The sequence below is a fragment of the Panthera leo genome, chromosome C1 (genome assembly GCF_018350215.1).
Source record: "Panthera leo isolate Ple1 chromosome C1, P.leo_Ple1_pat1.1, whole genome shotgun sequence".
Taxonomy (NCBI): Eukaryota; Metazoa; Chordata; class Mammalia; order Carnivora; family Felidae; genus Panthera; species Panthera leo.
In genome coordinates, this window is record NC_056686.1 from 103,679,919 (window position 1) to 103,706,520 (window position 26,602).

The 26,602-nt window shown below is 43.3% G+C and overlaps 2 protein-coding genes across 3 annotated transcripts; both read right to left on the minus strand.

Moving 5' to 3' along the window:
• Positions 1-857: 857 nt before the first annotated feature.
• RBM8A (RNA binding motif protein 8A) lies at positions 858-2,597 on the minus strand. 2 transcript variants are annotated; one of them, XM_042953728.1, is made up of 6 exons: positions 2,467-2,597; positions 2,131-2,190; positions 1,928-2,002; positions 1,607-1,743; positions 1,180-1,316; positions 858-1,078 (listed from the first exon to the last, which is right to left on the minus strand). In XM_042953728.1, exons 1-6 carry the CDS (start codon positions 2,531-2,533, stop codon positions 1,033-1,035), a joined length of 522 nt encoding a protein of 173 aa, XP_042809662.1. In that variant the 5' UTR covers positions 2,534-2,597; the 3' UTR covers positions 858-1,032. The 2 variants fall into 2 exon arrangements, with proteins under 2 accessions (XP_042809662.1, XP_042809661.1); XM_042953727.1 differs by having other exon boundaries at positions 1,928-2,005; positions 2,467-2,596.
• Positions 2,598-6,686: 4,089 nt separating this feature from the next.
• On the minus strand, positions 6,687-25,156 carry LIX1L (limb and CNS expressed 1 like). The gene is made up of 6 exons (XM_042953723.1): positions 24,790-25,156; positions 15,187-15,350; positions 12,554-12,694; positions 8,397-8,492; positions 8,017-8,094; positions 6,687-7,678 (listed from the first exon to the last, which is right to left on the minus strand). Exons 1-6 carry the CDS (start codon positions 25,079-25,081, stop codon positions 7,436-7,438), a joined length of 1,014 nt encoding a protein of 337 aa, XP_042809657.1. The 5' UTR covers positions 25,082-25,156; the 3' UTR covers positions 6,687-7,435.
• Between the last annotated feature and the right edge of the window lie 1,446 nt (positions 25,157-26,602).

Here is a 26,602-nt window from a genome sequence, read left to right on the forward strand (position 1 = left end):
TATAGTCCCAGTTTGGGAAGGGAAGAGGGTTTACAGCATTACCTATTTGCCATATTTTCTTCCTTGTATTGGGAGAGCTCCAGCTCACGATCTCTGCCACTCATCCATTCACCCTACGCTCAACTCAGAAGCTGAGGGGTTCTGAAATTGCATATATTTTCTAAATTCCCAACCCCTGCCAGTGAATTTGCCCTCCGCTGCTCCTTAGACAATTGTTCCCATGTTCGTCTGCAGGCCCTGGGACTGGCCCTAGTTGTCTTGCTGACATTTGTCCTCTGTTGGGACACCTTATTACCTGCTAGAACTGTGGTACTGGTTCTCTCCCAACATGCTAACTGAAGTCCCTCCCAGCCTCAGCCACATCCTTTTCCTTTTTGGCCTCTTCAGTGTTCCTCTGGATCCTCACCTCTATGGAGCCTTTACCCTTGGCTGCTGAAGGCACCAAGAACACAGTAGAGACTCCTCCAGGGAAAAAGGCTCTGAGAGAATGCCCCAACAGGAGATTCAAGCCCTTAGGCAGCTGGAAGTACAAACAAATGTGGCAGCAAGGACAGAAGAAACAAAAGAGACATTCCTGTAACATCCATCTGCCCAGGACAGAGCATACAGAAACAGAACAATTATTCTTTAATATCACAAGAACACCTCACTTCTGCCCGTGCTCTCTTAGCTTCCAAGAAAAAGAAATACCGAGCAGTGTTCTCTACTCTGACCCTAGCTGAAACTTGAAGACTATATCTAATGTAAAAAATCACACAGAATCGAGTCCCTAGAAGTATCTCCACAGTGACCCATACTGCCTTACCGTAAATAGTGCTTCAGAGCTTGCAATGTTAGAACAGAAAAGTAATTTTAAATGTACAAAACAAAAATGGGACATTTATTCATAACTCAAAAAAACCCCACAACCCACTAAGCAAGTAGAGTGAGAGTTAAATATAAACACGGGGAGTTCCACCCCAACCCTACTTCTCCAAGGCTGTATGGTCACAAGGAATCTCTGGAGAGAACATCTGGACAAGAGAGGACCAGTCAGCGCCGCCTCCGGTCTGGACTCCTGCTGCGTCTTCGGCCACCTCTAGGGAAAAAGAAGAGTCCATCAGAGGAACATAATTCTATGTCCTTACTCTGTTTTGCTCATGTTCCCTTCACCAAGATAGTTTGCCCTCTCCACTTTACCTCCTCTTGCCCTTGGGTGGACCCCGAACAAAACACCAGTCCACACTGATCGGCTGTCCCATCAGATCCTGGCCATTGAGTCCCTCCATAGCAGCCTGGGCCTCCTTGTATGTTTCATACTCAACTAGAGTATACCCCTAGGACAAGTGAAAAAACAGAGATCAAAGCCTTCATATTCCACCAAATACCACTATTTTATTCCTCAAATCTAGGCTCATACTCAAATAGAAAAATATATAAACTTTAAACAATGAATGTACACCATATAACTGTACTGTACAAAATGTCTGTTTCTATCTGTCTTTTTTCTGTGTCTAACAAAATCAATCGCCAACCTCATTTTATTTCTTGGCCAATCACAATGGACAACTACCAATGCTGTCAGAGGTTATGGGGGAAGAGAACAACAGATTGTTATTTAGAATACCTTCAGGTATCCTGTACGCCGGTCCAAGTTGAGGTGGATGTTTTTTATTTCTCCATACTCTGCAAATTTGTCATGGATGTCTTCTTCAGTGGCTTCCTCGTGTACTCCAGTGACAAACAGAATCCAGCCTTCAACAGCTGTTGGGGAAGGGAGGGAGAGTGAGCACACCAGAGAAAAACTTCAAGCAAGATCACAACAGTGGAGTGAGTGCGGATTTCAGAGATTGGTTAAGCTATCTCTGATTCCATTCCTACTTGGTTTTATTTCACTGGTCCATAATTCACTACAAACACAGAGCCCTACAAGCTACATTTCACTTACAGCGCTGTGGTCCGGGTTCATCACCATCCTGCTCCACGCTGTCATAATCCTCACGCATCCGCGCTCGAGACCCTTCTTCTATAAGGAACATACAGGAGATCACCGGAAATCTCTTCTCCCACTGTTCCCCATGAGTCCGAATGGGGACCCCGAAACTCGTAGCTGTCGCCACTCTAAACCCATTTTCCCGACACAACACTCACCGGAGCCAAAGCCGCGGCCCTTCCGTTTCTTCGCCTTTTCTTTCAGTTTGTGGATGCTCTCTGGAGCCCCAGAAGTGAAAGAATGAATAACAAAGATAACAGTTACTTATAACAATAGTCTGTCTCCGAAAACATCATCTGAAGGCAGTCCCACCACCTCCAGTCCCATTCCCTTCCCGGTCCCTCCCCTATTCCTCCCGAAGGGGGCGCAGTCTCTAATCCAACCGAAACCTGGTTCCCCGACTCCCATCCTCCCTGCCGGGCAGAAATTGTTTTCCTATTACATCCTTCTCTCGCACCTTCCCCGCTTCCCGCAGCAGCCTCCACTGTCCTCACCGTCCCCATCCTCATCCATGGCGAAATCCTCGCCCCCGGCCTCATGAAGATCCAGCACGTCCGCCATCTTGCCTCCCTTCTTACTCTCGTCCGTGCCGCTCAGGCACTAGGCACCTCGGGAAACTGTCGCGGAGGGGAAAGGTCGCTAGTCAAGTTGACCAATCAAAAGCTAAGCCTAAGTCCCGCCCCCGGCGCAGCGAAAATACGCAATGGAGGCGGGCCTTGTTCGGGAAGATGCCGGAAGTGTTCCTGTAGCCATCTTGAGCAAGTGGTCAGCTGAACAGAGTGGCACTGTAAGGGACAAGCTAACGGGTGGCTGCAGGCAGTGCCCTATTAAGTAGGGCAGCCGAGGAGAAATACTACTGCCAGCGAAGCACAGCCGAATTTCTTTATTAGAGGATTGTGTACCGTCTCCTTGGACTCCGTACCAAATGGAAGTTTGAAGAACGTTTTTTCTCTCAAAACTTCTAGACCTGTATCCTGCTCTGAAGAGCAGCTGGATCTGTGATGGAAACATTTTAAAAATAGTTCAGTCCATAATGCTGGGTACTGAAGCTGTTTCTGGCTCGTACTGCAGCACCGAATTTCTCTTAACACTAACAGACCTGGTTGTCCGGGAACTAGCATTGGTGACACGGGTGTCAACTTCTTAAAAATTTTTTTGTTGTTATAATTTTTTAAAGATAAACTCTCAAACTCTTCCCACCACCTCTGGGGATTAAAAAACAATACAAAATCATGGCTTTCAACAAAATGGGGGCTTTAACCTCTTTGGGAATGGTGCGTGTATTTCATGTTTAAAAACCTAGGCGTTGAAAAAACAAACCTAGGAGTTGAGGCAAAACCCATATTGCCCCCAAATTCTGGAATCCTGATGTAAACCTTTAACAATAGTGGACTGCAGATTCATTTATTTATTAATTTTTTAATCAAGCCGTTATGTGACTTTAATATTAGAGAAAGTGTGGGCAATACAAGGCAAAATAATCTCATTATCAACAATCACTTTATAACTACATTATGAAAGTGATAATTGCTACGACAAAGTGTAATGGCAGTACAAAGAAAGTTTCTAATAGGACTGGGAGTAAGAAGGGCTTGCCTTTGAACTGGGCCTTTAAGGCTGGGTAGTTTTCCAGGCCACGCAGCTGTACTGAGAATAGGAGACACTAATCCATTCTCCACAGTAGGTAGTGTGATCCTTGAAAAAATCAGCTGGTCATATCCCTAACAAAACCCTTCCTTGACTTTTTCACTTGGGAATAAAATTTGAACCGCCTATTCTGCCTATTTACAACGATCTCCATTACCATTCTGCCTTCTTATTAAGCTCTCCCTACATTTTCCCTCAATTGTGCTGTCTCTTTCCCACCTCAGGACTTTTGCAACTTTCTGTTCCTGATGCTCTTATTCCAGCTCTTCACATGGCTCATTCAACTTCATCCTTTAGGTCTCCCTAAAATACTACTTTCTCTACTTTCCTGTCCTTCACTCTTGTTTATGTCCTTCACGGAACTAGCTTACTACCTTGTTTACTTTCTGACTCGTTTATTGTCTGAATTCCCATTAGAGTGTAATCCTTATGGCAGAGACCCTTAATTACAACGATATCCCCAAAGTTTAGACCAGTGTCTAGCTCACAGTAGACATTTGATACATGCTTATTGAATGAACAAATATCAGAATGGCAAGAAATTGTTTGCCTGATGCTGTGTGGCTAGGAAATAAAGCTAGAAGTACAGGTTAGGGCCAAAATGTATGCCATGCTAAGGATATTGAAATTTTATCCCGTAGGCAAGAATTTCTGTACTTCAAGTATTTGAGTATTCATGATTTTTCACAACTGTAAATAGCCCCCATGCTGTTTCTTGATTAGTGTTTCTCCTTATGTAGACTGACTTTTTAATTAAACAAATTTGCGCTAAATTTAAATATCACTGCCATAAATGTAAAATCTGTATTTTTTTCTACTACAGTTTCAGATTAAAATATAAGTAAAAATGAAAAATGTTTGCCCCTCTACCACCTAAAATCATCTCAGGTAATACCAAGGGTTCCCATATAAAACTTCGGGGAATGCTGTTAAGGACAAGGATAGCTAAGTGATGGTTTAAGCAAGGTAGTGGTGCACTCCTAAGTATTTTAGAAAGAAATCTGACAGTAGTTGAGAGGATGTTAAGAATGAAGGCAGAGGCTGGTAAGGAAGCTATTGCAGTGGTCCAGCCCAGAGATGATAAAGGACTGAACTAAGGCAGTGGATATAGACAAGACAGATTAGGAAGTTTATATAGGAGGTAAACTCAACAGTAAGTGACTGATTAGATCATGGTAAGGAATGGACCTAAGGTTCTAATTTAAGTAACTGGGTAGATAATAATCCTAATAACAGATTTGGGGAGTCAAAGAAGAGCATGTATGAAATGGCTTTTATTTTGAATATGTGACTTCAGAGAGCTTGTGTCATAAATTCAGGTGGTGAGGGGCACCTGGGTGGCTCAGTCGGTTGAGCGACCGACTTCAGCTTAGGTCATGATCTCACTGCTTGTGAGTTCAAGCTCCACATGCAGCTCTGTGCTGACAGCTCAGAGCCTGGAGCCTGCTTCGGATTCTGTGTCTCCCTCTCTCTCTGCCCCTCCCCTGCTTGCTCTCTCTCTCTCTTTCAAAAATAAATAAACATTTAAACATTTTTAAAAATAAGATAAATTCAATTGGTGATGTCATGGAAATATAGATGTAAAAGCTCAAAAGGGTGAAAGAGATTGAGAATGGTGTATAAGATAGAGTTGAAGTCACCATGGTGAGTGAGTTCGCTAGTGGAAATGGGTAGAGCTTGAAGAGAAAGGGTCAGTGACAAAATCCAGGTTCCTCAAATGTCTGAAGGGGAAGCAGAATGCCTTCCCCCAACAGTACAATCTTATTTCTGCCACCCAAAAAATACTAATCAAAATTATCTTTTAGTCTGTTTATAAAAGAAAGGGTCGTTTTAGAGCTCCTCTGATACATATGTCTTAAGAAAGAGTCAATCTGGCTCACTAGACAAAAATCTATTTTTAATTGTATAAAATTATACATATAAAATACATAGAAAGCAGTAAAAAGATAAGTAAAATCTTTAACAATGAAAGTGGACAGATCAGGGAACAATTTTTCTCTAGTTCTTTGGGATCTTAACTGGTTGTTACTTGAGAAAAATAATCCAGGAGGTGCAAAGGAGAAGTTCTTCCCACAACTCACACCCCTTCACACTTCTCAGAGAAAGGAGCATAGGAGAAATGAGGGTTTATGATGTCTGGATTATAAATATCAATAAAAACTGGGTAGACATACCTGTTATTTAACATAGGAGCCTCTACTCTTACCCTACATGTGCTTCGTCGTGTACAGAGATGGGACTTGGAGAATTCCAGGAGGTCCCTTTCAAGCACTAAAACAGTTGCTAGATTCCTTACCACTGATCCCATATGTACTGATCACCAAGATGATTTCAAAAGCAAAAAAGCTGATTTTCATCTTATCCCTGTCTGATCCAAAAGAGCAAATTGTGGCCTATTTCCTAACCTATTTCTAAAAACAAAGTGTATAATCATAGAATGGAAAGTCCAATTTTGCAGAAACAGGAAACATCCCAAGCACATTTTAGAAAGTGCACTGAACTATAATATAGTATAAAGGAGTTTATAGAAACAAAGGGAAAACACATCTTTGAGAGACCTATGAAAAATTCTCCCAAAGAGGAATGCTTTAGCTGTACTCCAGATATTTCTCCCCTATTTCACCCAGGAGAGAGATTGGGGGTGGGAGGCAGAGGGTCTTAAAAACACAGTTGATCATGTAGTCTCTTTTCCCTCCTGCAGTCTCCCCAGGGTTCCAGTTAGGAAGTGCCATAATGCCAGTTGCAACTAACTTTCTTGATCAACTCTTGCTCTAATAACCAACGTGGAAGAAGAGGAAAGAAAAGAGAGAAAACAACTGTGAATCTATGGACATCAAAGGTAGCAAACAGCAGCAACTTTGTGGGAGAGAGAGGAACACGGCCCTCACCAAAGAGGACAAATAATGTTTCCAAAGAGCAACATGAAGGGAAGAGACAGAGTTGGGAAATATGTTTTCCCTCCTACCCATTTCTGCAGACAGGAAGGTTTAAACACAGGGTTCAGTGAAGCTGGGTGAGCAGAGAGGAGTGAAGAGGGAATATTGGAAGAGGCTTCAATGCTGATCCCTTCTGGAGCAAGAACACACCCGGGAAGCTGGTATGGTATCTATGCCCCAGAAGCAACTTAGGTGATAAACACCTAGTTTTGTGTTTATAATTCCTCTCTTCTTCCTGGGAAGTTTCTCAGGAATAATTTGAACAATGAGAAAGCAGCTGTCTACTTCCTTCCAAATTAATAAAGGAAGTCTCAAAATGAAGTACCGCTTGGAGGCAGAGGAGGAGTAAGGGAGTGGCGGGAAGCGGTCGGTGGGGAGTCTAGGCAAGGAAATGTCTAGTCACTGGAGGAACAGCTCAGTACTAAGTAGGCCTAACTCAAGATAAACTCAAGCCAAAGCCTTCATACTCGTACCCTGTTTGGAGTCCAAGAGAAAGCAGGAATGAGGTTGAGGGTGAGGGTGGGGCACACAGACCTTATTCAAACTCCCTGTTAGATTATAAGAACACTTTGTCAATCATTTTGTGCTATTGAAATGACTACACAGAGCTGGGAGTATAAGCACCAACAAAGCTCTGAAGACAGCCTGCTCTTTTTACAAAGTGAAATGGGGATGTTTCAAAGGAAACTACATCCAAAAACTAGAAGAAAAGGGATCTCTCAGCAAATTGGGATCTGAGTGTAGAATTTATACATATACATATATATATCTATATTTTAAAGTATAAAATTGAGAAAGTATGTACAGAAATCATACTAAGTCTTAGAAAAGACATTATCAAAAAGAGCCTGGAGAGGATGGGGAGTATGTGCATGGACGCCTAGCAGTTGGAGGAATGCATATTGCCCAACTGCCCAGCGGCCAGCAGGAGAATATCTTTCTTCTCCTTGTGGAAGCGCAGCTCCTTGCCTGCCAGCCGAGCTTCGTCCAGCTCCCGCTCAGTAGAGGCCAGCTCTCTAGACAGTGCCCCTGGCACACTCTGCTCCCGGCTCACCCAGTCCAATGCCATTTGATGGCGAATATCATCATCCAGGGCCCGGTGTGAATAATGAGCCAACACTTCCTGCAAGGGGAAAGGAAAATGAAGGTTACTGACAAAGTCAAGGTTCATACCAAATGGACCCAATGGGATGAGGAACTCTTAGCCTTGGAGTCCTAACTGAAGTCAGCATGTAAGTCCTTTAAGGAGATAACTCTTAAGGGAAACTCCCCGTGGGGGAAGCGAGGCAGGCAAAAGAGCTACAGTTAAGATCTAAATAGGAAAGATGTTAGGAATGAAGAGGGTACTTTGAGGCTTTCAGGATTCACAACCTGGTAACTATAGGCCTGCTTATGTCTAACATAACAGCCACCTCGAAATAGTCCTTCTGCAAGACTCCTCTCACAGACAGGGTCTCTTACCTGCCGAGAGCACTGTCTCTCCCTCATGGCCTTAAGGCTGCCATTCCAGTGCAGCAGCTGAAAAACTGTCATTAGTTCCTGGAGGAAGAAGATACGAAGTGCCAGAACAGTGATTTATATTGAGGGTTTGCATCACAATTACATGGGGGACCTTTTACAGAATGTATTTACGTAAGCATCTCTTATACCAACTCTGATGTGCCCTTTGGGGAAGGAAGGTATTTATATATTGAAAAATATTCTAACTTTCTCTCCCTTCCCTTCCAACTGATGATCAATGAGTTAGGGATTAGAAGGAAATATAATATAATATAATATAATATAATATAATATAATATAATATAAATGCAGGTTGATCCATGTTATGAGAGCCATAGTACCTGGAACTCCAACATTGACTTGCCCTTGTTGGATTCCAGCATGAATCGGAAGGCACCAATCCCTGTGTTTGGGTTGTCAGCTTCCTCCCTGTTGCCCTGTAACAGAGGAAAGGAAAAGACAAATAGATTTTCAATCAGGATTATCACCTCAAGCAGCACTGTCCTGTAGAAATATAACACAAGCCCCCAATCTAATGTAACATTTTCTAGTTGCCACGTTAAAGTAAAAATAAACAGGTAAAATTAATGTAAATAGCATGTTTTATTTAAGCTAATATATTCAAAATATAATTTAGCTATACTTAGCATAAAAATTTTTCATGAAATATTTACACTCTTTTTCTTATACCAGGGTTTCAAAATCTGAAGTCTCTTCCACATTTACAGCACATCTCGATTCATACTAGCCACATATCAGGTGTTTAACAGCTACATGTGGCTGGTGGCTATTCTGCTGGTCAGCATAGACCTAGAAGACTCCAAAGTCATCACACATATTAACTCAAGTGACAGAGGTCAATCTGATTTTCCCTATCTTACAAAGAGGGAACACTGAAACATAGAGAAGAACCCCGATTTAGCCAAAATAACAGAGTGAGTCCAACACACAGGATTGGACTAGCCTAGAGGATAATTGGGCAAATGCATTTTCAAGGGAAACAGTAGGAGCCATAAAGCATAGTAAATTCTGGGTAGCAGTTTGGCCTCTTAGACATTTGGCTTGTGTGTTCTATGGTTACATGACCCTGTGGGGATAGAACTAAGATTCATTGCCTGTGCAAACAATACGGTATAGACTGGATCTCCTACTAATCTTGAGGCCTTGGGGAAGTCATTTAACCTCTCTGTTCCTGTTTCCTCATCTGTAAAATGGGAATGATCACAGATCTATCTCCTAAGATTGTTTTGAGAATTAAATAAGAAATTATTTAAAAAGGGATAAATGTGGTTTTAAAACTCCAATTATATAAAATGTGGTACATTATTATACTAGACTTGGTATCCAGTTACACAATCCAAATCCATTCTGGTACTGGCTTTGGTTTAGTGGTACTTGATGGCGGTTTAATATTACTGGGGATAATTCCAGACCCTGGGGCTGGCTGGGACTTACAAAATAAGGGCAGCTGCTTTAGGAAAATAAAACCAGGAGACTTCTGGGAACACAGGGACCCAACTTTCTCCTTCTGCTTCCTGACAAGTTGCCTGATCTTTCTAGCCCATTCTGCACCACCATCCCTGCTCCACGCCTCCCAAGATTCTGCTCTCTTTGAGAAAGGGGACTAGGTAGAAGTAAGGAGCCAATCAAGTTATATCCAAATTCAGTTTATTATGGGGCACTTCTCCATGGGGCTGTACTGTATATGTATTATAATAATTCCATGCGCTTAGTAAGTATATCATTATGTGCTGGCTTATTTGTTTTCACTCTGCTAGAATCAACAAGAAGTCACACAAGATCAACCCATATTATTTTGTGGCTTATGAGAAGCAACATGCCAACCAATAGTTAATCTTCATGGCGAAGCAAAGAACACAAAATTTGGATTTAAAAAAGAAAAGCTACAGAGAGGAAGGAAAAAGGTAACCTTCACTATTAGCATTTAGGGCCCTGAAGCAATTAACCTGTTTCATGGTTGCCTATAATCATTCAATATGGTACCTTATTCAGTACCTCCAGAGTTTTCCATGATATAGTACATAGAAAGTAATGATTATCTCTGTACAGCCAACTGGGGTATACAGAAGAACCTGCGGGCAGAGGAGCCCATCTATCCCAGTCCTTGCTCCGGGACAGAGCATGAGCAGCGGAGGGACAGAGAAAGAGAGGGAGACACAGAATCTGAAGCAGGCTCCAGGCTCTGAACTGTCAGCACGGAGCCCGAGGCGGGGCTTGAACTCACAAGCCATGAGATCATGACCTGAGCCGAAGTCAGACCCCCAACTGACTGAGCCACCCAGGTGCCCTGAAATCAATGTGATTTGGAGTATGGCGATTCCATTGGGAAATTAATGAGCAATCTATTAAATTCTCAGTTTTGAGGGGTTAGGCAAATAGAAATATTGGCAGAGAATAAAAACAATATGTTTCCTAAACACTTTGTAGTAGACACTGCTGGTGACCTAGCCGACATCTGTTTCCTTCTTCCTTTACTATAGAACCTTAATCTTGTTCTACTACCTACCATCTCCCATGTATCTCCCTCAGGGAAGAGTGATTTTATCCTCTAATTTCAGTGGGTAAATCCTAACCCATTTTGCTCGTAATTGGTTTTAAGGTTTGGGAATTCTGGCCATTAGGAAGTAGAAGGAAGGTCTACTGGCGGGTTTCTGGGAGAAGATTCCTTACTACTAAAGAGGTACTAAAAGAAGGTCTCAGGGCACCTGACTGGCTCAGTTGGTAGAGCATGCAACTCAATCTCAGGGTCTTGAGTTCAAGCCCCACATTGGGTGTGGAGCCTACCTACTTAAGAAAGAAAGAAAGAAAGATGGTGTCTTTCTGTCTTTGAATATGGTTATATCTGTATTTAATATGTGAAATTCTGTAGTCATCTTGCACCCTTGCATCTGAAGGGAGCCAGCCAAGGACAAAGACAGTATCTAGAGGATGGCTGAATGGAGAGATGGAAAGAATTTGGCTAGTAGATGATGACATTCTTGCCATGGAATCAACCAGCCCTGAAATCTTCTCTACTTCTGGACTTCCTGTCATGTTAGAGAGTAAATTTCCTTTCTTGGTGTATTCCTTAAGTCAGTTTGAAGTAAGATTTTTCTATTATTTGCATCCAAAGGCATCAAAACAGGTAACACGTGCTTAGTGCTTAAATATATTCTCTTCTATCCAGTAATCCTACAGGTATAATTGTTACAGATGAGGAAATTGAGACTTAGATTAAGTAACTTGCTCAAAGCCACATAGCTAGTAGAACCATAATTTCAAAACGATGAACTCAGAGTCCATGCTTATAAGCATTGCTTTCTATAATCCAAACCAGTGTTTCACTTTATAATATATTAGGTGACTTAAGAGTGATAAATGTACTTTCTTAATTTAATTGGCTTTGATCAATATAAAAAATTGTTTTTATTCCTTGTAGATACTTCTGACCAGGGCAAAGAGAAATGGGAGGAAATCAGATGGGTAACAGAGGGAAGCCAACTTATTATCTAAAGTGTTCAACACTAATAAATACACAAACAGATAACTGAAGTGGTTTAGTATATGTAATTACATCTTAACTTCAAAGAGAACAGAAACAGAAAATTGGTCAGACTTTCACCCTATCACCCTATCAGTGAACTTGCAGGAAGGAAGAGAGAAGGCAGTGTTCATTTCCAGGATGCACCCCTAAGCTAGAAAATTCTGAGTCGACTTGGGTTCCAGTCTTGGCTCTACCACTTTCTAGCTACATCCCTTCAGGCAAAATTTCACTTCTATGTTTTTAGTTTCCTTATCTGTAAAACAGGGGTACTAATAGTTCTTATATCTCAGAGCATTATGGTGATGATCAAATGACATAAAATACACATAAATCCCCTGGAACAGTCCCTGACACAAAGTAAATACTCAATTAGGATTAGCTGTGATTATCATCATCATTATCATCATCATCATCATCATCATTTGAAGGAACATTCTTTTGAAAGAGAGTAAAAAAATTACCCACCCCATTCATGGAAAGGAAAAAAATAAAAACTAAGACACTGTATTATAAAGTGTTCTTTATTAATAGGAGAGGTCACAGAGATGAATGGCAATAAGAAAAGTCATAAAAATTAAAAAAAAAAAAAAAAAAAGAACAGTGAAGTAAGAAGGGAGTAAGGTCTTAAACCAAAATTGGGAAAAGCAAAATTCAAGCTCAGGTTTTATTTTGAAATATCTCTAAAATTCCACAAATCTTGAATTAAAGGTTTCTAGATACCAAAGAGATACAATGAAAGAGGCAAAATACCAACAAAAACATAAACATACACATAGAATCAGTGATTGAGACATAGGGAGCATGTAATATGCAAGATCGACAGAAAATAAATTCCTGTCTATACAGGAAAGAAAACAAGAAATCCCACTCTGATTCCCAGTGATTTACAAGACTTCCCAGCCAGCCAGTTCTCCCATCCCCCACTTTCTTTTCTTTGAACTCCCTGTAACTTACATTGAAAGATGCCAGGGCCTCAGAGACACTCTTCTCAATGAACTCATCAGTGATTCTTCGGGAAGGGTGTTCATTAAACACAGAATTCATCAGTGCAATCTTTGCAGCACTCCGCCGGGCCTCAGCTTTTGTGGGGCAAAACTAGGCAGGACAGAGAGAGAGAAAATATGTATATATGTGTGTCTGAGAGAGAAAGGAAGGAACAGTGGGAGGGAAACATTAGGATAGAAGACACTTGGGTAGTCTTTGGAAAAATCAGTTTGTACAGTATACCCTCCAAGGTTTGTTTTGTAAAATGGTTGAGGCATTTGGAAACATAATTTTGATTCAACATCCTGAAGTCATTAAGGAACTGGAGACGGCTATAGCTCATACCAAATTGAATGCAGAATGAGGAAGGCTGCTGAAGTCAGCATGTAACCACTGGATATAAAAAATACGCCCGTTTCAACTGTCAACAGAATTAATTACTCAAAAGCCAGAATCTGGCCAGCCTGTTAGAAATTTGTATCTTGCTCTCCTGTTCCATGCACAGGCAAGATTTCTTTTCATCCCTCTAGATAAGCTAGGAGTAGAATAGGTCTTCTCTAGGTTGCTTCTGCAGAGGAGGCCTCTAGTCTCTACCAGAAGCGCCCATCCAGGATTCTTGGACTTCACTTTTCGCTGTGAGCAGGCAGTTCCCCCACTAATGCAGTGAGTCAATGAGCTATCCCTGAGCAGAGCCCAAGGTCTGAAGAAGGAATGTGTAGTCTTTTTCCCCCCAGGGGAAGCAAGGAGGAGAGGGGTAGCAAGGAGAAGGAAAGCTGACCTGAACAAAGCAAGAAAATATTAAAAGTTAATTCATGTTTTTTACATTGTCTCCAACATAGATATCATAGACCAAGCCTGATTTTCAGAAGTCTTAAATCACTCAACCTCAAATCCCCATAGTATTTGTTTATATAATTCATCATCACTGGCTGCCTCAAAGGCCTGTGTCTCCTGTCATTTATGATTAGGGTCAGAGGAAAGGAAGAAAGTAATGTTATGGCTTTTAAAAGTAGACCAGGATATGTTCACTACTTAACCACCTTAATATCAATAACTCCCGATTTTCTTTAGCTGACAGGTGTCTCTGAGACAGAATATGGAGCTTGGTACATTAACCCTGAGTTGTCTTCTGCAATTTCTCCATTCCTACTTCTCTGTTCACTAGGCTGCTGCTCATTCTATAGTATGGTATTGTTCCTGAAAGGTCATCCATCCATGAAGAAAACCACCAGGAGAAATTTCACCTGCCAAAGTGGGTATAGAAGACACAAGCTAAAACAGGCCAAGATAGATAGTACTGTTCTTTGGGGGGAAATAACAGAAATCAAATGACTATAATGATCCAATTATGGGCATCACCATAAAATTATCAAATCTTTATTCAACAATAAGATGAGGTGAGAGAAGGAAGGGGAGATCTTATTCTCTAGGAGAGAAAGAAGAAACATTAGTCGTCCTGAGCATATATTTATTTCTCTGAAATTGTTGGGGTTCTGAGGGGAAAAAAATTAGTCACCTTATTTGAAATGAAGCCTCTTCAGGACTTTTCTGTTTGAGGCAGGAACTGAACTGCAATGGCCCTGTTTCATGCCACAGATTTATTAAATGTCTACTCTTTGCTGTGTGCTGAGTGGGTGGTAAAGATCTAAAACTGACTGAGAAAGAAGACAGACATAATCTCTACCTCCATGGAGCATAATCCACTAGGTGAAATAATTATGATATGTCATGATAAGTAACATGATAAGGGAAGTTCAAGGTGGCACATAGCAGGGGTTATACCTTTGTCTAAGGGTTATACAAGCCTTAGAAACAGAACAAAATGTCTATTATCTTCTCTAAATTCCTATTCAGACTCTATATTGACATCTCAGAAGGCTACCTTCCTATGGTCGATGTAAAAAATCCATCTTTGATGATAACATTCACACTAGTCAAATTTCTTCTTACCCTATAATAACAACCAGTCTCCATCATCATATATCACAGCTCTTTCATATAATTGTAGAATGCTAGCACTAGAAAGACTTTAGAAATAATCTAACCTATCTCCTTCATCTTATAGATGGGGAAACTGAGGCCCAGATAATTTACCTGACTTGCCTGCTGGCGGCGGGGGGTGGGGGGGGGGCAGGGGGGATGAGAATTTGGATCTTCTAATTCTTAGATGAATACTATTTACACCATACATAGTCCCTCCACTTTGGCCTCTTAAAGAACACAAACATTGCTTTCTTGAGTAATTTGCCTATGAAAAAGTACTGGGGATAAGGAATATTACTCTGTGTTCTCAAAAAGAGATGGCAGGAAGTTGGACAGATTAGAACATGGGGCAGGTGCTGGTAGTCTGGATATACTAAGGGCGTATTCATAACTGCTCAAATTCAAAGTGGGTGTGAGTTTTTGTAGGCTGAAAGAAAAGCCACTGGGGTTCTTTTGTGGTTAAATGAGCCTCAGATGCTGATCAGAATGATCTGCCCAGAATTGGTTTCAGGTCCTCAAATATGTGATTTCTGACAGAGATTTAATGGCCAAAGTGATGGAGAAAACCACCGCTAGCACCTAAGCATTTCTCCTTGCTACTGCCACCTTGGAACTCTTACCTGGAAGCTCCCAAAGCAACTTCCCCCGGGCAGAGTGACATAGCAGACATAAGGAGGGCTGTTGGAGGGAACCATTTCATAAACCACCAGAGCCCCGTTCTTCAAGTCTGCCCCACGGGACTGCTTCATCTGCCAGAATTCCTGAAGTGCCTCCACCACATTCACTACAAAAGAGAAGCAGTTAAGTTCAGCAATGAGAACACCTCAAAAGTAGTTCTGTGCTTCCATACAGTATCTGTATCCTATACTGACATGAAGGGTCTGACCTGCCCTAGCTCCTTACCGCTTAAAAGCATTTAAACTTATAAACCTAGACTCTGATTAAAGCATTTGCACAGGAAGACCAGAGGATGCCTGGCCTCCTACACCACCTCTCTAGTTCACATTTTGGTTAGTCCTAACACCAAAGCAGAATAACTTAAATATTGGAGGCAGAGTTTCCAGGTCAGCAGACCATTATCCCCACCTGATGAAGTGCAAGTAATCATTCCACAATTGGTCAGGTGGCCTAGAGTAATAAACACCAGCACGAGAAGTGCGTTTACTGAACGCTTCCTGTGTGTCATGCACTGCCTTAAGTGCTTTACCTATTTAATCACAAAAACCTTATGAGGCAGGTACTTTTATTATCCCCATTTTACAGATGAGTGAAATGAGACATAGAGAAGTTAAATGACTTGCCCAAGGATATAATAAAGAGAAAGTAGCAGAGCAAGAATTCAAACCCACGCTGTCTTGGTTCCAGAGTCAATGTTCCTAAACCTCATGTGATACTGCCACTCAAGGAAATGTGGTCCTTCTAGCCATTCTCAAACCTGTGCTTCTGGTGAGCAAACCCATAGCCAGATTCCTTTTCCATCTTGGAATTTTATATGATATACACACATACACACACACACACACACACACACACACACACACACTGTGTGTGTGTGTGTGTGTGTGTGTGTGTGTGTTTGAGCATGAATTTCTCTTCTGAGGATTTCCCTAGGTTTAAGTGGTTTTTGGAGGAACTGTATATTGGGAGACTCTCCTTCACAGGTCTCTTGTGGTCCTTTCCAGCTTGCTGGGTATGCCAAGATTTCAAGGACTTGGCTGCTCTTTACTTGGGCCATTTCTCAGGATTGTGTTTGCAGCAAGAAACCCAAAGGATGAGGTAACGTCTCCCTCTGGGACAAAGAACAAGCCTGCTTACTGCCTACAATGACATGGCAGGTTCCTCCAGCTCAGCATTCTTCTTCTGTAATGTGACCTATGGCCTGTGCAAGCATCCACCTGAGCCCTTCACGTCAGACTTGGGAGGCAAGGGGAACTGATGCAAACAAATCTGATGCTTATGCTACCTGTTGTATTATGAGCAATAAAGTCCTTTGTCTCTGACCCAGAAGTCTCTTGACTTCTGCCACTTCTAGCAAACAGTAGCCAGCTAATGTATTAGGGTAAAATCAAACCCCAGACTCAAGACTGTGTTCCAGAATAGTTCCCCTCATCCCCCCATACTTGGGCAAAATCATTGCACAAATATGTATGGAGTACCTACTCTGTGTTAGACTATATGCTGGATGCTAGGCTACAATAGTGAACAAAACCATACCTGTTCCTCTTCCTTATGCAGTTTACAACCTAAAGAAGAAGTGAGAGGGGTGCCTGGGTCGCTCAGTCAGTTAAGCATCCAACTCTTGATTTCGGCTCAGGTCACGGTCTCATGATTCATGGGATCCAGCCCCACATCAGGCTCCTGACAGTGTGGAGCCTGATTGGGATCCTCTCTCTGCCCCTCCCCACCTCCCCTGCTTGTGTGCTTGCTTGCACATGCGCATGCTCTCTCTCTTAAAATAAGTAAACTTAAAAAAAATTAAAAACCCCGTCCATTAAAAATAATAATAAAACAAAGAGGGAGAGGGGTGCCTGGGTGGCTCAGTCAGTTAAGCGTCTGACTTCGGCTCAGGTCATGATCTCGTGGTTTGTGAGTTCAAGCCCCGTGTTGGGTTCTGTGCTGACAGCTCAGAGCCTGGAGCCTGCTTCGTATTCCGTGTCTCCTCCTCTCTCTGCCCCTCCCATGCTCATGCTCTGTCTCTCTCTGTGTCTCAATAATAAATAAACGTTAAAAAAAAAAAAAAACAGGGAGAGAAAGAGATTAACCAGATATCTCAAGCAAATGAAAAATCGCAACTGTGATCAGTGCTATAAAGGAGTCTGGTAGATGGGAAAGGTCATAGGGACTTCTGACCTCATGGAGAAGGCCAAAGAAAGCTACCTAGCCAAGGTGATATTTAAGTGCAGATATGAGTATGAATTCACTAGGCAAAAAGGTAAGAGAAAGAGTTCTGAACAGAAGGAATAACACACACAAAGGGTCTGTAGCAGCAGAAAAGACAGAAAATAAAGGGACCAGTGTGGTTCAAAAAGTGAGAGCAAGGGAAAGGGTCGTGCAAGATAAGATTGCAAAAGGAAGCAGGAACCAGACCAAAGTGGACCTTGCAGGCCACACTAGAGTAATGGCTTTATCTTAACAGCAGTGGGAAGCCACTGAAGGGCTTAAGACAGAAGGAAGGATGAGATCAGTTTTCCTTTGGAAAGAATCACTTTGACTTCAGGGTTCCAGACATTTCAAGTGGCTTTAACAAAAGCCTCATAATAATAAATGATCAAATGCCTTCTTCATTATCTTCCAACATGACCACTCTCTACTCTCAGTTACAAGGACTCATTCATTCTTTTATATTGTGTTAGTTTAGGTCTGCCAAGGAGAAGACACCAAGATGGGATAAACATGCAAGAGATTTATTGGAAAGGAAGTAGGAGAAGGGAGAGGCTTCAGACCCAGATTGAAGGTCTGACACCTATGGAAGGGGGGTGGGAAAGAAGGTCTGGATATGAGAGACGCAGCTGGCAGTGCATTTCCAAGAAAGGTTTGGCCAGGCCAGAGGGAAGTCCCCAAGCTGGAGAAATCCCACATTGTACCAACATGTGCCTCAGTTAGTGCCCCTGCTGGGCTCGGTCGCTGACTGAGGGCAGCCTGCAGGATGTGTGGCCTCGGTGCACATGAGGTGATGGACACAGAGAGGACAGCAGCTTAAGGCTACCAGTCAGTTATGCCCCTGCAGCAGGAGATATGAATAGCACATTTTCATGGCTGCCACACACACATTAGGCAGAAAGTGTGAGCACTTAATATGTACATAGCTCTCTATTCTAAGTATTAGGGACGCAAAGGTGAATAATACAAATCCCCAGCCAGCGAGGTGTCCCAAACCTAGTGGCCAGAAATAACTGGTATTTCCCTGCTCTGCAACTGAAGCAAGCACTCCCTGCACCAGCCAGAGCTTGAAAGCCGCGCAAGCTCTTTCCTAACACCCTATATTTAACTGACTTTTTAGAATGTTCATTCTTCCATTAAAAGGCAGCATTAAAAGGAAACTCTGTCTTTCCCACCCTTAGTTTTGGCAGGGGCTCTTCAGAGGTCACTGCTGCCCAGAAAGCTTAGCCATCTTTGTTCTTTCCATTGAGATCTTTTCAGCCCCAGTTCCCTCTTTGAGACAATTTAGCACAATGCGTTGGGTGACAGCTCTCCTGACATGCAAACAACAGGGAGAATATTGAAATAAAGAGAAAGGGGAGGAAACCATTGTAAACGGGAAGATCCTATGAAAAAGCATATGTCCATTCTGATATCCAGTTAAATCTCTCTTGGTACACAGTGCAGGACTAGTTTTTAACAATTATTCAAAGCCAAAGGAGATAGGGAGTCTTATGTCAGAAATGGATGAAATGGGAAATTGGGCCGAATTAAACGATCGGGAGAAAAGCAATGAGCTGTGATCTGCATTTGAAATACCTCACAGGCTCTTTGATTTTTAGAGCTGACAGGGACTTCAGAGACCATCTAGTCCAATTCAGGCCACAGAAGGGGAAATGACCTGCTTGAGGTCACACACCTGTGACAGAGCTAGAGACTGAATGTGTAAGACATCCTGATGCCAATTTGGTCCAAGACCTGGTCCATGGTTGAGCCTCATGGGAATTCACAAGCCCCCTAAAACCCACAATGAAGTCATGTGTGTGTGTGTAGAGTATGTGGTGGGGGAGAGAGGGCGCCCATAGGTTTTATCAGATTTCCAGTGAGGAACCATGCATCTAATGGTTTACATGAGGATGCTTAAAGAACTGTGAGGTGCGAGGGTTAGCAATGACCAAGACGTACACATCTGACACCTACAATTGCTTTTTAGGAGTCACTGGAGGATGCTGGACTAAAAGAGACAAGAAAGACCAAGATAGGTACATTAAAAATTTTTTTTCTTAATATTTATTCATTTTTTGAGAGAGAGAGAGAGAGAGAGCGAGTGAGCATGAGTGGGGGAGGGGCAGAGAGAGGGAGACACAGAATCCGAAGCAGGCTCCAGGCTCTGAGCTGTCAGCACAGAGCGTGACATGGGGCTCAAACTCACAAACCCAGGAGATCATGACCTGAGCTGAAGTCGGACGCTCAACCGACTGAGCCACCCAGGCACCCCAATAGTGAGGTATATTTAAGTGTTTGTACCATGATGTTGAACAATAACAAAAAGACTAATTTTGGTTTTGGTCCTTAGGAGATAAAATATTAATGTTGAAATGGGATGAGAGGTACAGATTGTACAACTGTCATACAGTGAAATCATTAAACCAGAGTGAAACCATTAAAACAACACATGAAATTACATTAAAAAAATTTATATCATAAAAATAAATACAATGTTGTGGTGAGAGAGCACGAATAAATAGCTAATGGAGGGGTGCCTGGGTGGCTCATTTGGTTAAGCGATCAACTTCAGCTCAGTCATGATCTCAAGGTTAGTGAGTTTGAGCCCACATCCGGCTCTCTGCTGTCGGTGCCAAGCCCACTTTGGATCATCTGTCTCCCTCTCTTTTTGCCTCTCCTGCACGTGCACGGACACATTCTCTCTCTCTCTCTCTCTCTCTCTCTCTCAAAAATAAATAAACATTTTTTTAATAGCTAATACAATTGAGAGATGAATGAGAAGATTCTCCCTGGTCATACAGGATGGCGAGACTAGGCTGGCCCAGCTTAATTCACATTATTTTGAAGATAGGGAAGCTAGTTAACAATATTCCATCTGATGCTTCCTATTTTCAACTTGTAGAACATGCCCCTGAATAGCCGATAGTGCATAAACTCCTTGGAAGGAAGGGATTGCAAGATGACAGTGACTTTAGGAGAGGACTATGGTAGGCTGAAAAATGCCCCCTGCTAAGATGTCCATGCTGTGATCCTTAGAACCTGTGAATGTCACTTCAGGTGGCAAAAACTTTATAGATGTGATTAAGGACTTGAGATGGGGTGATTAACCCAGATCATCTGGGTGGACCCTAAATGCAATGACAAGGGTCCTTCGGGAAGGAGAACTGATGAAGCACAGAAGAAGAGAGGGCAGTGTGAACACAGAGGCAGACATCAGAGTGATGCTGTCACAAGCCAAGGATGCTGGCAGCCCCCGGAAGCTGGAAGAGGCAAGGTCACAGTTTCTTCCCTAGAGCCTTTGGTGGGGATAGGGGAGCACAGACCTGCTGACACCTTGATTTTGGTCCACTGACACCGATTTTGGACTTCTCACCTCCAGAACTGTGACAGAATACATTCCTGTTGTGTTAATCCCCCAGATGTGAAATAATTTGTTAGAACAGCTACAGGAAATCAACACAGGTCTAATCCAACATCCCCCAAATTGGAAATATCCAGCCTTTTAACTCCATAGTCACTTATCAGCGAAAAAGCTGTGGTTCTGAGGAAAAGGAATGACGACGAAACAGAAAATACCACACAAGATTCATTTGTTCAACCTAGTGGAGTAAGTAGCTGGGCAGAACGTCCAATCACGTAACCATACTGTGATATCAAGGGAGAGCAACAATTTCAAAGATACAGGTTTCAAGAGGGCAATCCAGAAGTTACAGAGTAAGCAAAGTGACTTGGTCATTCAGTCTATCATGCCAGTTTTAGAGACTGCCAGCTGTCCACATCAGAAGGGGAGTACATGCCATGAGTAAAAAGGGGCAAAGGCAATGGTAATGCTACCAATACCCATCATCTGCAGTTTTCAAAGGGTTTCCAAATGCATAATAATAGCAACCACCATTGAATCCTAACTGCGTGCTGTGTGGTTTATGCTCATTACCTCATTTAATCCGCACAAAACTATCAAGGTAAGTGTTATAATACCCATTTTTCAAACAGTGAACAAGCTGGGGCACCTGGCTGGCTCAGTCAGAAGGGCAAGCAATTCTTGATCTTGGGGTTGTTAGTTTGAGCCCCACATTGGGTGTAGAGTTTATTTAAAAAATCAGATCTTGAGGGGCGCCTGGGTGGCTCAGTCTGTTGAGCATCTGACGCTTGATTTTGGCTCAGGTCATGATCTGCTCTCACAGTTAGTGGGTTTGTGTCCCGCATCCTTCCAGCTCTGCACTGACAGTGGGAAGCCTGCTTGGGATTCTCTCTCTCTCTCTCTCTCTCTCTCTCTCTCTCTCTCTCCCTCTCTCTGCCCCTCCCCCGCTTGTGCTCTCTCTCAAAATAAATAAATAAACTTTGATAAAAGAAAAACATTAAAAAAAAAAAAAAAAAGTGAACACGTTAAGGAACAGGCCACAGTGGCAGAACCAGGATTTAGAACCAATGTTTGCCTCACAGCTAACCCTCTTTCTGGTGCACTATCCTGCCTTATTGTACCATTAACCTTCACACATACTCTGTGAAGTGGACTGTGAGCTCCATGAAGATAGGGACTCAGTATCTGTCTTGTTCACCACAGCATCTGGTGGTCAATAAATATTTGTCCAATGAATGGAACAGATGAGGCCTAGGGAGATTAAGCAATTTATCCAAGATCACACAGCCACTGTTTGACAGGGCCAGGTTCTCTGATTCCAAACCCTGTGCACCACAAGCTGATTAAAATCCTACAGCATACTGAGTTATGTGTGTATCTTGGGTGGGGATTGAGGGTGGAGGCGAGGGGAGAGGTATAGGACAGATGGGTGAAATAACAGAAGAGTTTTGTTTTGGTTTTTGTGTTTTTAAAACAAATGCTGTGGTCCCACATGCATGCTGGTAAATCTAAAGACTGTGACTAGAAAAGGTGATCTGGGAGCAGTCGAGAAGAAGGTGAAGGATATGAATTGAAGATGATACAGTAAAGCATTGCTGGATCAGATAATGGCCTGGGCAAAGATCAAGGTGAATTATATTCAGGGGAATAGGGCCAGCCCCCAAATACCGGGCCATCAGTCACAAGGGTATGTGGGTACATACCCTATTTTTTTTTTTTTTTTGCCTATTAATCGAAGCAGAATAAGTGATTCCATGTGGTGAAGGACTTCTGAGCCAAATCGGCAGAGAGTTGGCTTGCCTAAAGCTGAATTATCTGCCAAACTCTCCCAAAGTACTGGCTGGACACCCAGACTGGAAATGAGAAACTCGGGAATAATGAGGAGTGTGGTGGGAGGTAGGGAGGTTGGAAGAAGGAGTCTGAAGCCTGACTGATTGCTCTTTGTCAGTAAAATCCCCTTGCTTCTTCATCCTGTCTAAGGAAATGAAAAAGTTTTTACAGTACTCTCAGTTTAGATGCCAAACCAGAGGCTTTCCAGGTAACACCAACAAGAAAGAGGGCACACTCCTCTACAATTCTAATAAATGCCTGTAGGTTTCCAAGAAGAAGGGTTCATTTTAGGGTGATTGCCCCTATGCCCAGAGGCAAAGACCTCCCCTTGGTCTCAAAGAGACTGGAAGCAGCAGCAGGACAATAGCTGATGGCAGTTCCATCACGAGGCCCTGTTAAATCTCGGAATTAAACTAGACAAACAACTATCTCCCATCATGATGAATTTCAGAAGCACATGCATTTACATTCCCAGCACCTAGCAGAGTGCCAGCCCCAGGGTAGGAGTTCAAAATGTTGAAGAACTAAAGGAAACTGATGGTAAACGTATCACTAGGCACATAGAGCAAAATGGATCTAAAAATCTGATTTCTTTGGATCTACACTGTAGAATCTTTGGATCTACACTGACAGAATCTAAGAATGGGAGAAAATGAGATGTGTTCTTTCAAGGGTATATGAACCAATAAATTTGAGGTAATACTCCCATCGTGTGTCAGGTGCAATATCTCATTTAACCCCCTAATAACCCTTGAGGAAACTGCAGCTTGGTGAGGTTAAGTCACTTCCCCCAAAACATAACTGGCAAGTGACAGAGATTTAGTTTGGGATTTAACCCACACTTGTCTGCCTCTGAAACCCGCGTAAGCTCTTTTCACTACACTTTCATAGGGAGGTGGAAAAAAGGCATTACAGTCTACAAAGAAAGCCCTGCAACCTTTCTTTGCATTATTGTTCAACTAGAAGGTTAGAGATATAGTCACTTTCAGCTGAGGCAGGATTTAACCAAGCAGAAAAAAATGATGTCTCAGAAACTCCAGACCTAAATTCTGTATCCCACACCCCTCACTATATTGTGTTACTTGTTACACTATAAATCTGGAGCTCAAACTCAGGAAATTCTGCACTGATTAAACAAAAACAACAAAGAAAATCCTCACAGTCCCTTTCTCAGAAACCCTAGAAATTAGGCATCTGTAAGATGAAGATTTCTAATGGAAATAGGGTTTCTGCCTGGCTCATTTCCACAGAATTTAACATTGAGAGAGCCAAAGCCTGGGATTTATCCTCAGTTTCTGGGAAAGGGCCAGGAAAACAGAGCCAGACAGACAGAGAGGCCAGAGTTGTGAGGCTCCGTACTTAAAAAGACACCAAAGTGAGGTACTAAGTCACAGGAGGCTGGTATGGGCTCAATGGTATGGTTCCAGATTTAAAAGCACAATTTTAAGTGACTTGTGAAGGCACTACCTAATTCCCCCAGCAATTCTGAAGCTGCACTGGAAATTTCAGGGTGAGGGGTAAGAAAATTATTCAAAAGTCAAGGTTAAGGAGATAGATGGAGGGGCACCTGGCTGGTTCAGTCATTGGAGCATGTGACTCTTGATCTGGGGGTTGTGAGTTCCAGCTCCATGCTGGGTATAGAGATGACTTAAAAAATAAAAATCTTTAAAAAGAAAGATTAAGTAGGTGGGATAAATTAATGGCGGGCGGGGGGGGGGGCAGGAATTGCTGAGATCACAGAAGAAATGTTGAGAGGGTGAGAAATGCCTTGGATCTGAGATAAAAGATAGGATCCTACACAATGGGGACGGGTCCTCAAAGGCAAAGAGATGTTAAGGTATTAAGCTACAGGAAGAATTCCATTTCTGAAGGAGAAAAGGTTGGGAAGAAAAGAGGGTTGTTATTTGTAAAAAGGGGTCCGTGGAGAATATAGTAGTACCTCAATAAAGAGGAGGCGGGGAGAGGTGTGTATAAGTGAGAGAGAGAGAGAGAGAGAGAGAGAGAGTGTGTGTGTGTGTGTGTGTGTGTGTGTGTGTAGCCCAGAAGGAAACTCCCCAAAAGGAAATGCATGTGAGGGCTCTGCGCCAGGAAAAGCGATCCAGAGGACTATGGGAGCAAGGCTCCTCTACAGAGGGTGTCCCGCAGGAGGCCAGAGCCGCAGACTCACCTCGGCCATAGCCCTGCGTGTGCTTGGCGAAGCTCCTCACCACGGCCTCCACGGCCTCCCGCAGCACGGCGGGGCTGCCGGCGGAGCCCGGGGGCAGCGGCAGCCCCGGGGCCCCGGACAGGAGCAGGGGCGGCGGGGGCGGCGCGGGGGGCGGCGGTGCGGGCGGGGGGCCTGCCGGGGGTGTGGCGGTGGCAGCCGCGGCCCCAGTCACTCCGGGCCGAAGCGCTCGCAGAGTGCCCCTCCCGCTGGTGCCCACTCCGGGCTGCAGCCGCTGTGCTCGCATGGTCTCCATCCCGTCCGCCGGTGGAGCAGCGGCCCCGACCCTGCCAGCCTGGCGAGCTGAAGGTCCCAGCCACCCCCCGCCAGCGAGAGCCCAGGGACTGAGGCGGTGCCGCAGCCCCGCCGTCAGTCAAGCGGGGGCGGGGACGAGCCAGGTTCTCTACGAATCAGCAGAGACTGGGCGGGAGCTGGAGGGCTCCACTCCGCCATAGGCAAATTAGGGAGGAGGGCGGAGGTTCTGAGCAACCAATTGCAAAGAGACAAAGCGATACTCTTTTTAAGGGAGAAGCTTATCCTGGGCGCTTCGTTGGGAATCCTGTGGGGAGTCCTGGAAAGCAAGTCAGACCCCGGGGGCGAGGCTTGGGTGCCGGGAAGGCCCGGATGCCAGGCTGAGGAGAATTGTACGTAGACAGAGTGAAAGGATTCTTAGGGATCGTTTGTCCAACGATTTCATTTCATAGATGTAGATGAGGAAACAAGACTCAGGAGTTACTCCCCACTTCTACTTTTCCAAGATCACATACAACGGGTTGGGGAGCTAAAACAAGGAAGGACATTTAATGAGCATACACTTACTCTACGTCAGACACCATGCAATGTACTTTAAGTGCAGTGTCTTACTCAATCACAATGACTAACTAGAGTTTATTATTTTACAGATAAGGCAACGGACACTCAGAAAGGCTAGACACATTGCCCAAAATTAAAGCTAGGAGATGGCAAAGAGGGATTCAAACATCGGTCTTCTGATTCCCAATACTTTGATCTTTTAGTTATACCACACATCGTTAGGTAATTTTCTGACTTCACCTATTCTAAGTTGGGAGAAACAGTAAGGAAGAGTGGAATGGGCCGCTCCCTTAACCTCCCATTAGAGCGAGGAAGAACTGGAAGATATGCAGAAATCAGAAAACCGAGAAGTCTAAGGGGACAGATTAAGACAATTACCCTTGTTCATGACCTGTCAGGCTGGGTTCCTCTGATTACTCTTACACACACACACACACACACACACACACACACACACTACACATCCTTTGTCAGTAGACCATCATGCCATTTTTACCTAGGTGAAGCTATACTTCTCTCCATCCACCCCCCTGCAGTGGCTCAGGATGGGGAAATGAAAGTCAGAAGTAGAAAAAAAAAAATGGATGAAACGCACCGGTGAGATGAAAATTAGACCCCCAAGGAATAACTGGGAATAGTCACAAAATAAGAAGCTTGAAAGAGGGGCAGTTAATCTACTGGGATATATGTGTTGATAGTGGAGGGAAGTACTTTTTGTAAGATATACTTTTGCAGAAATCTTAAGTTAAAGAATTTGAAGATGGACATAGGGGAGACTGGGCAAGTGAAAGTCTGCCAAATGCCTTAAAACCTTCAGGACATGGGACACTATTTCTTCTGCAACCACAGTTGGTCTGTTGGTCTCCTGCAAAGAAGGTGGCTGTAACCTCTAAGTATCCCCTAGATCATTATAGATATGCTTAGCATCACCCTCCATCCCCGTTCCTCATTCCCCACATCCCAC